Source organism: Sus scrofa, chromosome 17 (genome assembly GCF_054392235.1).
Source record: "Sus scrofa isolate SSC_HxYL_T2T_F1_AM1 chromosome 17, Sscrofa_HxYL_maternal_Yorkshire_Landrace_v2.0, whole genome shotgun sequence".
NCBI classification, from domain to species: domain Eukaryota; kingdom Metazoa; phylum Chordata; class Mammalia; order Artiodactyla; family Suidae; genus Sus; species Sus scrofa.
This window is the reverse complement of record NC_139399.1, coordinates 41257987-41275803: the sequence shown is the minus strand read 5'-3', so window position 1 is coordinate 41275803 and position 17817 is coordinate 41257987. Positions and strand designations below refer to the sequence as shown.

The 17817-nt window shown below is 54.8% G+C and overlaps 1 protein-coding gene across 17 annotated transcripts in view; it reads left to right on the top strand.

The window, feature by feature from the left end:
* SIRPA (signal regulatory protein alpha) overlaps positions 1-17817 on the top strand; it is a 44875-nt gene that overhangs the window by 10437 nt on the left and 16621 nt on the right. For 9 of the 17 annotated variants that reach the window (XM_021077323.2, XM_021077321.2, XM_021077324.2 and 6 more), the window contains 3 exon segments: positions 9443-9808; positions 15655-15972; positions 16531-16860. In XM_021077323.2, the coding sequence (XP_020932982.1) occupies positions 9443-9808; positions 15655-15972; positions 16531-16860 (1014 nt within the window). 17 annotated transcript variants of the gene reach the window in all.

Here is a 17817-nt window from a genome sequence, read left to right as displayed (position 1 = left end):
GCAGGGGAGGCAGTGGAGAGGCACCCACTTCGGGGCACATTCCTCAGTGAATGCAGCACGTGCCGCTTTTGGGCCGTGTGCTCTGGAGCAGGTGTCTTCCTTGCCCTGCACCTCAGTTTCCTCATCTGTAGAATGGGAGCGCTACCGCTCTTTCCTCCCACACAGAGACAGTTGAGGCTTAAGGGAATTAAGAGCTACAGAAAGTGCTTTTGCGAACTGCAGAAAGCGCTATAAAAGGCATCAGTGAATAGTGTCAGCTTGGGGAAAAAAATCTCGTCCGGAGACTGTCTGCTGTCGGCAGCAGAGTGTGCTGAAACCTTGGCAAATGTCGTTTAATAAATGCGTGAGGCTTTTAAGGGGGCCTGCATCTCAGCTGGGAAAATGTGTGCGCATCCTTGGCAGCCTGAGCATCCCGCAGCCAGCGCTGGAGGGGACCTGGTCGCGGGGAGACGAGATCGTGCATGACTGACGCCTGTGCCCCTACCCCGCCTCTCAGAGTCTCACCTGTAGGCAGGGGCTGGTGACAACAGCCCTTGCCTCACTCGGCTGTCTGTCGTGATGGTTAAATGAGGGTTTCCTGTATGTGGCCTCAACCGCATGTTGTACAGTGACAGCGTGGTCGGGCAGCCCCTGTTCTAGAGGAACGGCTGGGCCTGGAGATTGGAAGGACCTCCCCTGGGTTCCCAGCCTCTCCAGGCCTCACTTCTGGCCCTCAGTTTCCCCCTCTGCAAAGTGGGGAGGGGGGAAGAAGGTCCTTAGGTTGTCAAGGAAGGGGACGGTGCCCCCCGTCCCCAGGCCTGGCGAACGAACGCCAAGGCTGCTTCCAGCGCACACAACTGATAGTTTTTTTCCCTGCTGCTTTGCAAACAGGGCTGCACTGCAAGCATTTCTTCATTACCTCCAGGTCCCATCTAAACCCAGCGAATGCTCAGCAGGGCCTCTGGCGCTCCCTGCCTCCCGGCCTCCTGCCAACCGTGCGCATGGCCTGCGCGCAGGTCCAGCTGCAAGTGGTCTTGTGCAGACGTTGGGGCAGAGCTGGTTCTGCCTGGAAGGGAATCCTTGGTTTCTGGGGCTTCAGGCCGCAATCATCTGTCATCCTCTTCATCCTTAAATATCCGCTGCCGAGCACTGAGTACCTCCTCTGTGCCAGGCACGGCGCTGAGCTCTTTACACACATTAGCCTGTTTCATCCTAGAACCACCTTAGTGTTATTATCATCATCCTTATTCTGCAGATGAGAAACCAGAGGGCCAAAGAGGTTAAGACACTTGCTGGAGTCTCGTGACGGGCAGAGTTAGAATCTGATCCAGAACATACATTTAGCCAATGCCAGGCAATGGTATGAACCTGGAAGATACTGCCGGCAACAAGACTAAGGCCCTCTCAATGGCCTTATAGTAAGCCTAGGATGGGGAGATGGATGCTAATGAAATGGACAAATGCCTACGTAATATGTCAAGTGGTGGGTGACACGTAGAAAAATAAAGCAGAGCAAGGGACATTGAGAGGGTCGTGTTTTACCCACATTGCCAAGGAAGGCCTCTCAGGCCTGAAGCAGGGGAGGGACCCAACGTGCGGATATCTAGGGGATGAGCGTGCCAGGCAGAGGCACTGGCTAGTGCAAAGGCCCTGAGGTGAGTGGAGAATCTGGCATGATAGAGAGCAAGGCTGCTCGGCCACCGGTGTCCCCGCAAGGATGCTGGGGCTCACTGGGAGTGCAGGGCAGGCTGCAGGAGCATTTGGCACCGAGAAAGGGTGTTACCTGGCTTCGGTTTTAGAGGCTCCTCTGGCTGCAGGGGGAGTGCGTATCGTAGAGAGGTCAAGTGGAGCAGGGAGGCTGGTTCGGAAGCTGAGATAAGGATCTGGGTGAGGGTGGTGCAGCAGAGGTGGTAAGAAGAGGTCAGAGTCTGGCTACATCTCAGGCCGTGCGCCAGTGAGCTCTGCTACCAGCTGATTGTGGGACGGGGGGAAAGAGAGGAATCAAAGAAACATACAGATCTCAGACCGGCTCTTCTAAATGCTGGACATCTGGCCTTGGGGGGAGATGGTGCCCCTTCTTTCCAGGTGAGAAGGCAGCAGCTTAGAGAAAAGTGACTTCTCCAAGACACCCCCTAGAGTCTTCTGGCTCCAAAGCGCAAGCTTTAGACTGTTGCAGCATCCTCTTAGGAGCTAACCTGCTATGTGAAGGGGCTACCAAGTTCTGCCCTCTGCCTGCAAGGACCTGGACAGTGCCCAGTTCTCGGAGTTGCCTGGGAGGTGGGGGGCATGGAGGAAAGAATACCCTGGGCCCACCAGGCCCGCCCCCCACCTTATTCACAAGGCCACGTGCATCCCTATTTGTGCTGGTTCCAGTGCAGGTGGTCGTTTCTTCCGCAGCCCCTGGGGCATCTCCACGCAGTGATGCCCCGCTGTTCAGATGAGATGGTAACTGAAGCCACGCTAGGTTAGCCCAGGCTAGCCCCACCCCAGCTTGCTCACAGCCACAGAGCATGTCCCAAGACTCTGCTCCGGTCCCGGCATCGTGCCAACCCCTCTTCTCTCCTCTGCACTCTTGCTCACATGGTTCCCCAAACTCCAGTGCCTTCCCTTCTCCCCAGCCTCTGTCAGCTTTCAAGATCCAGCTCAGGGGCCGCCACCTCCAGGAAGTCTTCCCAGATCCCACCCCTCTTCTAAGACCCTATCCCCAAGCCTCTTTTTGCTCACTGTGTCCAGGACTCTGCCCTATATGAGGGTGGGGACCCATTTTACTTGGCTCTGTGTCCTGTGGCATCTAGGACAGAGTTTGGCAGTAGAGCGAGGTTTGAAAGGGCATGAATGAATCATTCTGACTCTGGAGGAAAATCAGCCTCTCGCTGCAGCTGGCAGAGCCCTGGTTCTCCTGCATCAGAGCCCCAAGCTCCTCGCTTGAGAACTGCAGAGGCTACACAGCCAACCGCCCATGCAGCCCCCTCCAAGGGACCGTGTGCTCCACCCAGGGTCACGAGCCCCAGTTCCGGGCTGGCCTCTTTGCCACTGCGCCCTGTGCTAGCACCCAGTAAGTAGGAGCTCAGTGAAGGTTTGAGCCTCCCGTCAAGGGCAGGACCCAGTGCCAGGGGCCACGTAGGACGTTGCGCACCATGAACCAGACTTGAGAAAGTGTCTCCTCTGCCCTCCTTCCTCTCTCACCTCCCTGTGTGTGCCAGGCCCATCCATAGCTGGGCACACCCATGTACGCACAGACAGTGGTCCCCACACACGCTGTAGCCCCTGCACCACAGCTCTTAGGTCAGCACACTCACCCTCGCACTCACACTCATGTATACGCCATTCCCATCACTCTCGTGCCCCCTCTGCACACACATCCCGCTCTGGCCCCGCCTGCCCGCACACACATTCACATATACCCACACCCCTCCCAGACATCTATCTGTTCACACCTCGGGTGCAGACACACCCTCTCATGCCACCAACAGGCTCACACTCACATTGAGATTCTCTCCTGTGCACAGTTCACACCCCCTCCCACCCCTGGTCCCTGGTGCCCTTCTGCCATATTCCTGAGCTGCCCCGTTGCACATTCCTGCACACACAACCATCCTGGGCACATACTTACATCTCTGTTGCCCCTGGGCCCACCCATGCACATGCATGTGAACACAGGCTTGGCACACTCGTGCACGTGAGTACACACTCCAGAGTCTGCCTTCTTTCACTCCTGGTGCCTATTCCCATCCACACTCCTGTACCAGACGCTCTTGTTCACAGACATTCAGTCATAACCCAGAAGACGCCCAAAGTGGTGCCTGATGAGGTGCTGCCGTGTTTGGAGAATCCCCCCCACCCCCCGCCGAAAATGGCCAATGATGATTGAGGCCAGGGTGGGGGGATGCCCAGCTGCTCCAGCTGTGGGGTCAGGGTGGATGCTGAGCCCTGGGAGCACTGCCAGAGCTCCAGCCATAGCCTCCCAGGCCCTGGGCTCCTGGGAACCTGTGGAAACCTGATGGATGCCCTCCAGCCTGTCCCTGAGACCCCTGCTCTGGTGGCCCACTGCTGCTAGGGCGCAGACAGGCTCCCTTCCGAGTGGCAGTGAGCACCCATCAGGGGAAGGCTGGCTCTTGGGAAATGTACGTTTCAGCCTTGGCTCCGCGTCCTGATGAGGCAGGCTTCTGGAAGAATTGCACACGGAGATTGCAGTGGCCCTGTTTCCCTCAGCAAGTTTTGGTTCTGAGTTGGTTTGTTTTTTTTCTTTGTTTTTCTGTTAGAAAAGCATCCAGGCTTATTTTTTCACTTCTGATGCAATTGTTTTCATCTTTTCTTAATCTCAAACTACCCATGAATCTTGTTAAAAAAAAAAAAAAAAAAAAGACAAAACGAAAGATATTTTTCCAAGTCCGATGGCCAGTTATCAATCTTACTTCATCTCTCACACCCTTCTTGGCCTATCTGTGGAAGGCGAAGGAGATGGGGGGGCAGCAGGTCATGGGGAGGCGGCGGGGCAGGAGATGGGGTCAAAGATACCAGCAGGGCTCCCTTGTGTAAAGGGTCGGGGCTCATTCCCAATGTAAGCACTGGCGTTATGTCTTTAAAGTCTGTCTTCTCTGCTTGCGGGCAAGCTTCCTGAGGCCCAGACCCAGCGGTGCCGCAGCGCTGAGCTGGGGGCCCGGCGCTCCGCAGATTCTGGTATTTCCTGCTGAGAGCTGCCTGCTCGGGGTCCCTGTGGACCCTGAGCTCCTCTTACGAAAAAACAATACCCAGGGCAGTTCCACCCACTGTGCTGACTTCTTCCATTAGATAACTTACTCATGTGTTTTATTTCATCACTTAATATTTTCCCCCAAACAGCAAATGTTCATGGCAACAAAAAGAGACAAACTTCAGTATATTATTTACTGTCAGATAGAAAACATACCCACCCACGGCGGGTCCCATTTCCCTAATGTAACTCACCTCAGTGGCCTGGGGTTTATTATTCTAGGCCTTTTCTCCAGACGATTTGATCTGTCGGTCTGTGGATATTTATTGAGTACCTACTCTGTGCCAAGCACTGTATCAGGAGCTGGGGAAAACAACAGTGAACAAAACAGACGAACTCCCTATAGAAGGGAGGTTCATTCAAATAATGGACTCCCCTGCAACATACATAATTACATGTATGGATTTTTCCTGTTACAAAATGGGGTACTATAAATATCCTTTAATATTCATCCAGTTTAGAAAATCTGGAAACACCCAAAATAGAAGGGGGAAAAAAAAAAAAAGAAGAAAGAAAACCTTGTCAGATCCGTGACCCAAAGAGAGTTTGCATTTTATAGCTTTGTATAGCACCTTGCCGTTGTTTGTTTATATATAGCTTTAGTTTATTTTACAAACTCATGATCATACTGAAAGCAGTTTTCCTGCTTTTTTATTGTGCAAGTAACGCAAGCAGAAAACATAAAAGCCAAACCCCTTGGAAGTCTACTACTCAAAGTTAGTCGCTGCTCACCTTTAATATCAGATACACATTGTTTTTCAAAACCAGGAGTTTGGGAGCACAAGGAAACCCTCAGTAACTGCCTCTGATCTCGTCACTTATTTCTGTGTCGATAATTATAATCCTTACATGCAGACTGGTCATCATGTGGGCTCAGCCAGCCTCCTTTGCTTGGAAATTAGGATATCTTCAATTTTTCTATTTTTTACACGGACACCTGAATGAATGAGGCAGACTGTTTGCACACATCCTTAGTAATCTGAGTATGATTTGACCTTATTGTTCTTCACTCGTATTTTAACAGCATTCAAGTGTTGGTGGCGTTATCTTTGATGATATTCTATGAGATTATTATTTTGCTTTTATGCTTTTTCGTGTTCTCTAAATGCTTTGCAATGAGCAGGTTTCATTGGCATAACCACAGCATCATTTACGCTTAGGCCATGCGCAAATTTCCAGATGCCTGCAGTTTTCAGGTGATGGTTTTTGCTGGCTCCCTGTAATTCCATCTAGGGGAGAGGCCACAATTCATTTAACCATCCCCTGTCATTAGCCCCTTAAGTTTCTTCCCAGTCTCTTCAAGATCCTTATGTGGGGACCCCTCTCCGTACACAGGGCTCTGTCCTTGTGGAATAGCCCAGCCAAGGCTGGTGAACAGCTTGCACACTTGTGCTACGTCCTGCCACACTGCTCTCCGCAAAGCATGTTCCACTTTCTGTCCCCACCAGCTGCGCGCAAGGATGTCTGTCCAGCCGCGCTCCTCTCCCAGAGACGGTTCAGGCCACTGAACCCTCACGCTCTCTGCCAGGAGAGCTGGAGAAAGGGGGAAACAGATTTGTCAGCAATGCCAGCGTGATGACCCCAGGCCCGGATCCGCAGGAGTGATTTTAACAAGCCCGCTTCCCAGAACAGAACCTGCAGAGAAAAAGAAAAGCAAGCAAGCGAAGGGAAAACGCTGCTGGAAACACACACACACACACACACACACACACACACACACACACACACACACACAGATTAAAATAATATTTGGCACTTACGTCTCACTTTTAAAATTCTTCAAACGCTTTATAAACACTAGCTAATTAATTAAGCCTCCTAAATCTGGCTGCAGTTGGTGGAGAGAACTTGAGAGGAGCTAAAAAAAAAAAAATTAAAAAAAACCCCAGGAGCGGTGGGGGGAGCCCTACACAACTCTAGATTTTATTGTCACCTCCCCGAGTGTGATTGCAGGCCTCCGGCTGCACCACAAGAATAGCCCTGCCCCAGCCGCTCGCCTGACTCCCAACCTCCTCTCCCGCTCGCAGCTCCTTCGCCAGCTGCTGACTCACAGCCCCGTGCAGTGGTATTGATATGGATAATAATAACTGCCGTTGATTATGCACATCTGTGCGCCAGGCACAGTCCCGGGCTCCAGGGCCACGATGTCTCCTGTAGCAGCTCCTTTAACAGATGAGGAAAGGGGCTCCGGGAGAGGGATTTGCCTGGGAGCAGGTGAAATCCCTCCTTCTTTCCTTCATGTGTTCATTCAACCTGTATTTATCCAGGGCCCGGTGGGTGCCAGACACTTCTCCGCAGGCGGTGGGAAATAGTTCCCTGTGGATTCTGCTGCGGGGGGGAAACAGGACCATCCAGAGAAAATCTAGTATAGCATAATGTGGCTGTTTTCATCATGCAAACAGAAACGGTAATTCGCCCAGCACCCGTGCAGCAGGCGCTGCTGTCCACCTGTGTCATGGGCCTCACGCCTATCCTGGGGGGTGCGGGGGTGCCGGTAGGGACCCCACTTGGCGGATGCCAGAGGGGAGGCCCAGGGAGGGTGGATGCTGAGCTGGCTGAGGGGGAACCCTGTTCTCCCATAGGCCTGCTGGCCCCAGCGCCCCTGCTTCCTCCAAGTGGCACTTCCAGTCTGTCCAGTCTCCGGTGTGGAGTGTGGATCCCTGAGAATGTTCCTGGCTGGATGCTGTTGGCCGCTGCTCAGGCCTCCCGGGGTGTCTCAGGCTCATGCCTGCCTCCCTGGGCTGCCTCCGCGTGCCTCTCGCACACCCGGCCTCCGGCTCCACCCGGAGCCCCTGCCCCCTGTGGACTCTGGTTTCTTTGCTGCCCTGTGAGGGCTGGGCTGTGCTCAGGCTGCCACTCTGTGTCTCTGCTCATCTGCCATGAGATCCAGGCAGTCCCTGGCCTGGGAGTCAGAGCTGGACCACAGGCAGGGGCGTGCGAGGCCTCCTGAGGGCCTGCCTGCAGGGAGGGTAGACCGGAGTCTATGGGTGCCCCTCCCTTGGGCGCCCTGCCCCCCTCCAGTGGGGTTTTGCCAGGCCATGAGCTGGTGGGCCGAGGGCCTAGGGTCTCCCTCCTTCCCAGCGAGAGGCGAGAGGGCTGCTCACGGCGTTGGCTGCAACCCTGTCTGATGTGCAAGGCAAAGGTGGCCTCTGCCAGGTCAGGCCAGGGCAAGGTCACATCGAGGCTCAGTTTGCCTGCCTGCCTCCACCAGGCTGCCGCGCCCCTGTGTCTTATCTTATTCTCCCCCCCCGCCCACCCCCCCACCCCACTCTCTCAGTCTTCGACTCTGACTCCATCTCTGTCTGTCCATCTTTCTGCCTATCTCTGTGGTTCTCTATCTCTATCCTTCTCTTTCTGTCTGTCTGTCTTTCTGTGTGTAGTTAGGTGCCTGTTTCTCCGAGGGCTTCATAATCTGTCCTTTCTCCGCACCCCCCGCGTCATTCAGAACGGGGGTCCCGGCCGCCCCTCGCTCAGGGCATCTACAGCACGTCTCTTGGCATCTTCGCCAGCCTGTCCATCTTCCTCCTGCGTCCTCCCTCCCCCAGCCTCCTCCAGTGGGAGTCCGTGCTCCTGTGCCCCAGTCTTCTCCAATTTGGGGCTCAGGCCCCTCCCCCACCAGCCTCCAGGACTCCTTCCAGCCACCCAGCCTGGAAGCCCTTAAGGCCTGACCTGTCCAGCCCCTGTGTATCGCAGCATCCAGCCCTGGCCTGGCCTGCAGGAGCATGTGTGAGGGCTGGTGAGAGTGAAGTTCATTGTCATGACATGATGACCGTAGGTTCCCTGTGCCCAGCTTGGTGCTAAGTGGCTTCTGTGTGACTTCTGATTTCTGCAGAGGGCTGGGGGTTATCTACCCATCTTGTGGGGGAGGAAATTGAGACTCTAGCAATAAGCAAACTCAGGTCCCATGTGAATAAAAGTCAAGCCGGGTCTCAAACCAGGTCAGATGGCTCAAAGGACCAAATGCTTCCTTTTGACATTGACCTGGACAGGGTGTGTTGTTTGTTCCAACCAGCGATCCATTGAGATGGAGCCAGAGTAACTGACAGGTGAGGAGACTGAGGCTCAGAGAGCAGTAAAGGGGCCTGCTCAAACGAGGGGCAGCACTCATATCTGCGGCACCTGGCTGGATCCAGCACACTCACAGGAATCCCTGCGGGATCCTCCCAGTAGTCTAAGTAATGGCCCGTGTCACACAGCCACATCACAAGGACTCAAACCCAGGTCCCCCTCTGTCACTAGTCCACAGACTAATGGGCCCCCGCTACTGAGTATGACTCACCTGCTTAAGGCCTGATTCTTGGGCCAGGCCTGAAACAGAATATGAGCTCCTTGGAGAGCCCTGCCCCTCCCCACCCCTGCCGCACCATGCCATACCTCTGAGCCTTTGCCCAGGCGGTTCCCTCTTTCAGGAACACTGTGCCCTTTCTTCCTGGTAAGATCAGATTTGAAGTCACTGCCCAGCCCAGACGTGACTCCACCAGAGGGGGCCCAGGAGCTCACACCTGCTCATCATCCTGTCTGTGCTTCAGTCCCGTCATTGGTATGAGGGTCTCACATTATAGCCTCATGTGGTCACATGCGGTACTCATTCAATGGGCAGAGCTTGAGGCTCCCTCACAGTGCGCTCAGTGAATGAAAGCTCTTGTTGATAAGCAGGACCTACAGGACCACCTGAGGATGCCTGAATAACTGCTGTGTGTTTCCCTCCAGGAGCGGCAGGTGAGGAGGGGCTGCAGGTGCTTCAGCCTGAGAGGTCCGTGTCTGTCGCAGCTGGAGAGACGGCCACTCTGCCCTGCACTGCGACCTCTCTGATCCCCATTGGGCCCTTCAAGTGGTTCAAGGGGACAGGACCAGCCCGGGAGCTAATCTACGATTTCAAAGGAGATCCTCGGGGCCACTCCCCCCGAGTAACAAATGCTTCAGATGCCACAAGGAGAGACAACAAGGACTTTTCCATCCGCATCCGGAACATCACCCCAGCAGACGCCGGGACCTACTACTGTGTGAAGTTCCGGAGAGAGAGCCCTGCGGACGTGGAGTTTAGGTCTGGGCCAGGCACTCAGCTCACTGTGAGTGGTGAGTATGGCGGGGGCGCCTCACCCCCTGCTCTGTGACAGCACGTCAACAAGAATGCAGTCGAGAATCAGGAGAGGCAGAGGGTGCCCCCGTCATGATCTGGGTCATGGTCTGATTTCACTCCCTCTGCAGATCAGGGAAGTCGAGGCCTGGAGAGGCTGTGCTCTTTGCTCAAGGCCCCACAACTGGTATCTGGTGGGAAAAACCGGGACGCCCAGTCTGCTTGGCTCCCAGCCCTGTCCAGTCCCATCCAGCGCTTTGGTCCCAGGGATGAGGGAACAGGAGGTCTGAGTGACTCGCCCAGTCTCAGGCCAGACCTCGCCTCCTGCCTCCAGAGAGTGCTCCCCTCAATGTGGCTGAAGCTTCTCTTTATTCGGCACTTCGTGAGCACCTACTGTGTGCCAGGCCCTGCTCTGGAGGCTGTAGCAGCCTCAGTGAGTAAAACAGGAAGCCGCTCTCCTTCCCCAAAGCATGTTCTCTTCCCTTCCCATCAGGAGCGGTACGTCCAGGGCAGGGAGGGGAGAATGTGTGTCTTTATTTCCTCTTCAGAAACCTCACGCTGAGAAGAAACCCCTCGAGGCGCCAATTCAGTGTTTCCACTGCCTGCCCTGGATGGGGGAGACGCCCAGAGGGTGGGTGTTTCCTGGGGGTCTGTTGAGAAGCCCCTCCTGAGATTCAGGCACTGACTCTCACAGTCACTGAAGGCTCCCAGCAGCGCTGGACCGGCTCAGCATGTCCCTCACCCAGGGAAGGGCTGCCCCATGTACCTGTCATGGGGCGGCCCCACTGTGGTTGCAAGGGGGCACATTTAGGATTTTCTGCCAGCGACCTAAGATCCTGAACCCTAAAATGTCAGCCCAGGACTGACATTTAGACACTCTCCAGCCCCGCCCCCCAAACACAGATCGGGAGCCTGGGGCCACGAGGTGACAGGGGCCCGACCACAGACACATGGCCAGGGAGGGGACATTTCCAGAACCCAATCTGATTCCAAGCCAGGATTCTTCCTGCACCAGCATCGGATCCTGGTTCTGTGGAAGAACCTGGTGCATAGTGGGTGCTGAATAAAAGCTTATTACCCCACACCATTGAATAGGGAACATTTGGATCAGTTTCCCAAAGGTTCCGAATGCCCCCATACATTCAGACCCTGAGGCCAGAGATGATTAGGAACCTCTCCCCACTTTCAGCAACTTGACGCCAAGTCTAGCATTTCCACGTCAGCTATAGCCGCCCAGTGTTGCAGCAGCTACGGAACACTGCCTTGTATGCAGAGAGCATCTCTCATGTGGCAGTTGCCTGTTGATGGATATTTAGTTGTTCCCAACATCAGGCTATTAAAACAGCGCCACGGTGGATAACCTTAGCCGTGCATCACTCTGCTCAAAGGGGAAACATCCATGGATGTGCATTGCTAGGTCAGAGAGTACGTGCATTGTAATTTGTGTGATTATTTTGCCAAATTCCCCTCTGGTCATGATAGTCCTCTAGTCTCCCCACAAGCCCTGGACCTAAGCAGGGAAGTTGGCTTCATCCTGATTTTGCAGATGTTACTAAACTTCCCAAGGTGGGGAGCCCCTTGCCCGCCAGTCACAGCTAGTAAGTGGCTCCCATGCCCCTCAGATCTGCTGCCCCCCAGGACAGGGCTCATGCTCTTGCCCAAGCCCCTGCGCCCATGATTCCCTGGATGAGAAAGGAAGGAAGCGGGAGGGGTCAGGGAGCAGCAGCCCCTCCTCAGAGGCTGAATCTTCCTCATGCCTCTTACTCCTTCCAACCAGTGCTTTGAGGGAGGGGCCATCTCTTGTCCCTTTTGCAGATGAGGACACTGAGGCTCAGAGGGGAACTGGCTCCTGAGCAGGTAGGGGAGCCAAGGTGGACCCCCAAGCAACTCGATTCACCGCCCTGCTTTATGCCCACCCCGCTGCACTTGTCCAAGTGTGCAGAAAGCTCCAGCCTCTCCTGAAAATTCCTGGGTTGTTCTCTTCTCCCACAATAAGCATTTTTAAAAGTCCCATGTGAGAGGTGGGGCTACTTTTACAATCCATAGCAGACAGATTCAGAAATATCTCATGAGGTCCTTACCTGTTAACAGGGCTCAGTGGGTTTAAAAGCATCAGGAGCCTTTTCTCCCCAGTGCTGTGATGTTGCCCCTTCACTGAGCAGCCTGCAGGTGCATCCCCGAGCAGGGTAGTGTGGACGAGCACAGAGGGGCCCCTGCCGTCCCAGCTGCACCACGCACGCCCATCCCTGGCTCTGCAGACTGAGGACAAGGACAGGGAGCTGTTCCCCGGAGGGTGCTTGGGGCCCCGCACCAGCAAGAGCCCATATTCTAGACTCAGGAGTCGGGAGCCCGTGGCTCACCCTTGATGTTTCAGGGGCCCCAGTTCTGGGCCCGCAGAGGCCACTCCTCCCTGTAGCTGCTCAACGTCAGGAATCTCAGAGGGAAAGGGGGGTGGTTAGTATGGGGGCGGGTGGGATTTGCTAGCTCTGTTGATGGGCATGAAAGCTTCGAGGTGACAGGAAAGACTTCTGGGACACAGTGGGGAGGGTGGGGACAGTCCCTTCATTGCTCTCAGCCTCAGGTTTCTCATTGTAAACTGGTCATCTCATGGTCTCCTTTGAGGAGAGTCGGAAGGACCTGAGGTGCTCTGTCTACATCCCCAGCACAGAGCAGGGAGCCCCAAAGCCAGTGTTATGTCAAGGTCATGACCAGTTCCCTGTGCTGGGCCTCATCCCCTCCCCTGTGCAAGGAGGGGAATCACACCAGCTTTCGCAGTGTGTCCTGAGGGTACAGGGACCTGGTGACAGGACAGCCCCTCAGTCAGCGATGTGCTGGCCTCCCAGGCTATGTGTCTGGGGCAAGTCTCAGCTCCTTGAGGCCTCCGTTTCCCCATCTGTGAAATGGTGGTGAGCACAGCCCCCTCTCAGGAGTCGGTGCTGGACTGAGAGGGTCTAGGACCCCTAGATAGGGGGGGTTGGATGAAAATGCTCCTGGGGGTCAGTGCACAGCCGTTGAGAGCCTGGGCGGAGCTCTCTGCCTGGGCCCCATCCCAGCTCTGCCACATCCAGGCTCCGGGGCCTTGACGAGTCCTCCCCACATTGGAGTTGGACAGCATGGCCCTCAGAGCTGCGGCGGGGACTTTATGAGGAGGCGTGTAAAGGGCTTAGAGCAGAGCCTGGCTCGTGGTACGTGTTCCACCAGCATTAGCTCTGATCACCTGAACCAGAGGGACCTCAGAGGGGTCACGTTCCCTCCAGGACTAAGCCTCACTGGGGACGAGGTGGAGCCAGTGCTTTTCAACCTCATCCACCTGGGAAACTTCAGCAGCTCCCCAGACCCTGGCTCCACGCTAGAAATTCAGTTTGACTTGGTCAGACATGGGCCTGGGCGGCCACGTGTTTTAACTCCTGCAGAGGGTGCTGAGGCCCAGCCAGGGCGGAGGAGCCTGGGCTCCGAGTTCCCAGAGTCCCAGAGGGAGAGCTGTGGTTTTGTCCTGCAAAGATGGTTTTCCCTTGTTGCTGGGGCTACAAGAGCAGCTTCTCTGGGTGAGGACGCTTCAGAAGAGTCTGTGAATGTGACAGCTCATAGTAGCCCAAGAAAGCAAGCCTGAGTGGAGAGGTGGGGACAGTTCTCCTCAGTGCCACCCCCCGCCCCCAAGCCAGAGCCAGCCTGGGCTGAGAGTGATGTCCTGCCCTCTCCAGCCCCGAGGCAGGTCACCTTCCCCAGACCACCCTGACCAGGCCAGAGCTTCATTGCCGGCAAAACCTTCCCATCTTTAAACACCCGTGTTTCTGAGCAGGCACTAGAATCCCTACAAAGACTCGCTGCTCAGCCCAGAGCCCTCCTGCCTCAACACAGCAAAGAGTCACTGACTATCTGTCCTCTCTCCTTTCAAAGTGCTTCCAGCTCTGCAAAGCGCTGACCTGCAGGGAAGATGCCCGTGATCTCTTGCATCTCTTGAAAGGCGATTCCCCAAACTTGAGAGGATTGTGTTTTAAAAAGAGGGAGAGAAACATTATTTGGTGGTTGTCTACTTCTTTTTTTCCTGGGAGTTGTTCATGGCAGCTGCAGGGAACAGGACTTGAGACTTGTCTTACTTTTTTCTTACTTTTGCTTTGCCTTCTTATGGCCTAAAGAATAAGCAGGTAGTTGCAGAACTAGGAATGACCAGATCTTATGATAACAATCACAGGTGTTGGAGTTCCCATTGTGGCTCAGCGGTAGAAACCCGACTAGTATCCCTGGCCTCGCTCAGTGGGTTAAGGATCTGGCGTTGCCATGAGCTGTGGTGTAGGGGGCAGATGAGGCTCCGATCCTGCATGGCTGTTGCTGTGGCGTAGGCCCACACCTGCAGCTCCAATCCGACCCCTAGCCTGGGAACTTCCATATGCTGCAAGTGAGGCCCTAAAAAGACCAAAAAAAAAAAAAAAAATCACAGGTGTTACTGATGAAGCACCTACTATGTGCCAGGCTCTGTGTTTTCCATACATCTTCACTCATCTTACCAGGGTGGTGTCTGTATCCACTTTGTCCAGGAGCAGACACTGAGGCTCAAGGATAAAGAACAGAGACCTTAAAATCATCAGTCCTTTGTGCAATGAGATGAACTCTGACCTTTTCTCCCCGGGTGCCCTTGGTCCGCTGCGTCTCCCCGAGCCGCGTCCCCCCGAGCCTCGTCCCATAGATAGGACCACACTGGGGCCTCCCTCACGGGGCTGGTGGGAGAACCAGAGAGTTGGAAGTCTTGGAGGCATTGGCCAGCCTCGGGCTCGCATAAAAGGTAACCGATCACAGCATCTCGTCCCTTGAGCGACATCCAGGATGCTGGTGTTTTTATGACTTATTCAAGTAACACTTCTTTACTAGGTCCTCAAAACGTTTGATGAGTCTTAGGAAGCAAGTTAAATATTTACCAGTGCAAATATTTATCATATTTGCCATCTGCCGACTTTTACAGGAAGTGTTGGGTAATAATGAACAGTTTGGAGACACCCTAGGGCCCTTCTCCAGGGAGAAGCCCTCGCTTTGGATGTGCGGGTCTCTGTGCTTCGGGTGCTCTGTAGGCCTGTGTCTGTCTCTTCTGATTCAGTAACAATTAAGAAATTAACCATCTTTGGTTTCTCGGCATTGGCTTGCTCCTTCCTTTTCCAAGGCAGAGATTGGCAGATAAGTCTTACGGGAATATCTGGGAAGAATGGAACCTGTGGAGTACATTTTTAATACCTGAAGGGACAGCTCTGGATATAAATACAGTTCAGGTCAAAGAGAGATCCGTGTTGGTTCAGTTTTGTTTAGCATCTTGTGGTTTCCTCAGAGCAAAAATGCTTCCACTGCCCGCTTCAACCCTCGCTGGCACCCTGGGAAGGAGGATGTCCGCTGTCCCATGTCACAGACAAGGAGCTGGGAGGTGCCACGGCCACACTTCTCGTCCAGCCTGGTTCAGCTTCCGTGGCAGTCCCACTATGCCCCTGCTTCCCCTGCATTTACTTCTGTAAACACATCTCTGAAGTTAGTTAAGTTTTCCAGGGGAGGCCGGCTAAGAACAGTTAATGGGAAGAGTGAAACCATCAATCTTTACTCTTGTCCCTGTGCCCAGATTGCTGGGACATCCCCTGGCAGAGAAGAGAAGGACTTTGAACTTGGGCTCAGGTTTCCATGTGGGCCCTACCCAGAGCTCACCTCTGGCAACCTGTGTCCCTTTGAAAGTTGAGGATGGTGACCTGCCAGCCCAGCATTATCAGGGGGATTAAACATAATATGTGCGAAGGTTCTTAAGTGCCTGACGCTTATCCTTAGTGATGGAAGTCACGCTCATGTTGATTGTTTAAAAATGCTCCTTTTGTAGCCAAGCCCTCTCGGCCCGTGGTCTCAGGCCCTGCGGCGAGGGCCACACCTGAGCAGACAGTGCGCTTCACCTGCAAATCCCACGGCTTCTCCCCCAGAAACATCTCCCTGAAATGGTTCAAAAATGGCAATGAGCTCCCAGCCTCCCAGACCAGCGTGGAGCCCGAGGGAAACGTTTCCTACAGCATCTCCAGCACCACCGAGGTGCTGCTGGCCCCGGGGGATGTGCACTCCCAGGTCATCTGCGAGGTGGCCCACGTCACCCTGCAAGGGGGCCCTCCTCTCCGTGGAACTGCCAACTTGTCTGAGACCATCCGAGGTAGATACCCTCACATCAGCCCACGGCCACACCTGCCCCAACCCCCAGCCTGCCCCTCCCCCTGCCTTGAACTGCCTGGAATCTGCTTCCTGACAGTCCTGCCCAACCACCAGGCTCCTGGCTGTGCTGGCCACTCACTGCTGCCTTAAAGGCAGCCGCAAGGTGGACACCAGTCATGTCCAGGCCCTGTGCTCAGAGGTTCCCTGACTCGACCCAGAGCATCTCCAACGACGGAGCACCTGCTCTAAGCCAGGCCCCCGTGTGCTTGGTGATTTCATGGGTTTTGCGCCAGTTATGATATTCCCACCGCATGCCAGGGGCTGTGCTTGTTGATTTCCCTCCTTATACCCCAATGACGGGTCCAGGAGCACCTACTGTGTGCCCTGCACTGTGCTCAGTGCTTTCATTCATAGGCCCAGAGCCCCTCGGTGTGAGAGCACCCGTGCCTGCCTGGCTCGGTCCTGGGTGACTCCCTGCTGTGCTGGGAGCTGGGATCCAGCCCCTTCCCCATGACCTGTCTGTTCCACAAGGTCAGAGCTTCTGCCTGTGCTGTTTCAGTTCCGCCCACCCTGGAGGTTACCCAACAGCCCCCGACGGGGAGCCAGGTGAATGTCACCTGCCTGGTGAAGAAGTTCTACCCCCAGCGCCTACAGCTGACCTGGCTGGAGAACAGAAACGTGTCCCGGACAGAAACGGCCTCGACCCTCATGGAGAACAAGGATGGGACCTTCAACCGGACCAGCTGGCTCCTGGTGAACTCATCTGCCCACAGGGAGGCTGTGCTGCTCACCTGTCAGGTGGAGCATGATGGGCAGCCGGCGGTCACCAAAAACTATACCCTGGAGGTTGTCACTCACCAGAAGGAGCAGGGTGCAGATGCAGTCCTTGGTGAGGCCACCACTCCAACTGACCGGGCTCTTTTTTTTTTTTCTTTTTTTAAATGCTAAAATAATGATTCATGCTTATTCGAGAACAATCTAGAAAGTCGGTAGATATTAAATAGAAGTTTGAAGTGCGTTCCCCTCTCCCAAATCCCATTCTCCAGGAGTCACGACTGGTAAGAGAATCTGGTACCTTCCTGATAGATCTTTTGGCGTAAATATCCTTCAAGAAAGAAAGTAGGGAGAGGAGGGAGATCATCCGGTTCAGAGCGTCCTGCCTCTCGTGTTCACCTACTAACAGCCACTGTGCTCACCACCCCCTGTCCGCCACGTCCCTCCTGCCTGCTCTTTCTTGCCTTGGCTCAGTCTCCCGGCTGCCGTCACAAGGCCGCCCCCTGGGAAGGGGCGCAGGGGCTTCACACCATCTGCGCTTACCTCGGGTACAATCAGGGCTGCGTGCCTTGGATATATTCTGTTACATGCGCAGGTATGTCCGTGGGACGATTTACCAAAGAGCTTTTCTAGGCCCCAGTACATGCCCGTTTAAGACCGTGGGGATGCTGCCACTCTCCTGGGAGAACAAAAGGTGTCAGCCCTCTTCCACCTGCTGTCAGCGTCTCTCTCTTCTTCCTTTAAGATGGCAGCACCTCGTTGGCATTTGGTGCCACTGTGGAATGTTCCATCACCTGTACGCTTGTGTATAGCAGACTCTGAATGGATTAGAATAGAGGCCAGTTCCTTCCTTTGTGCTTCCTTCAAGGGAACGGCTCTGAAGAAGCCTTGGGGCCTGCCAGGGTGCCCTTTGCTGCCACAGATGGCTGGTTTTCACAGGATAGGCCCAGCACTGGGAGACAGGATGGGTGGACCCACTCTGGCTGTCACAGCCTTGTGGGGACTTGGACAAGCCTGTGCCTGTCTCTGGGCTGATCCACCAGCTCCTGGCAGCACTGAAGGACATGCCTGT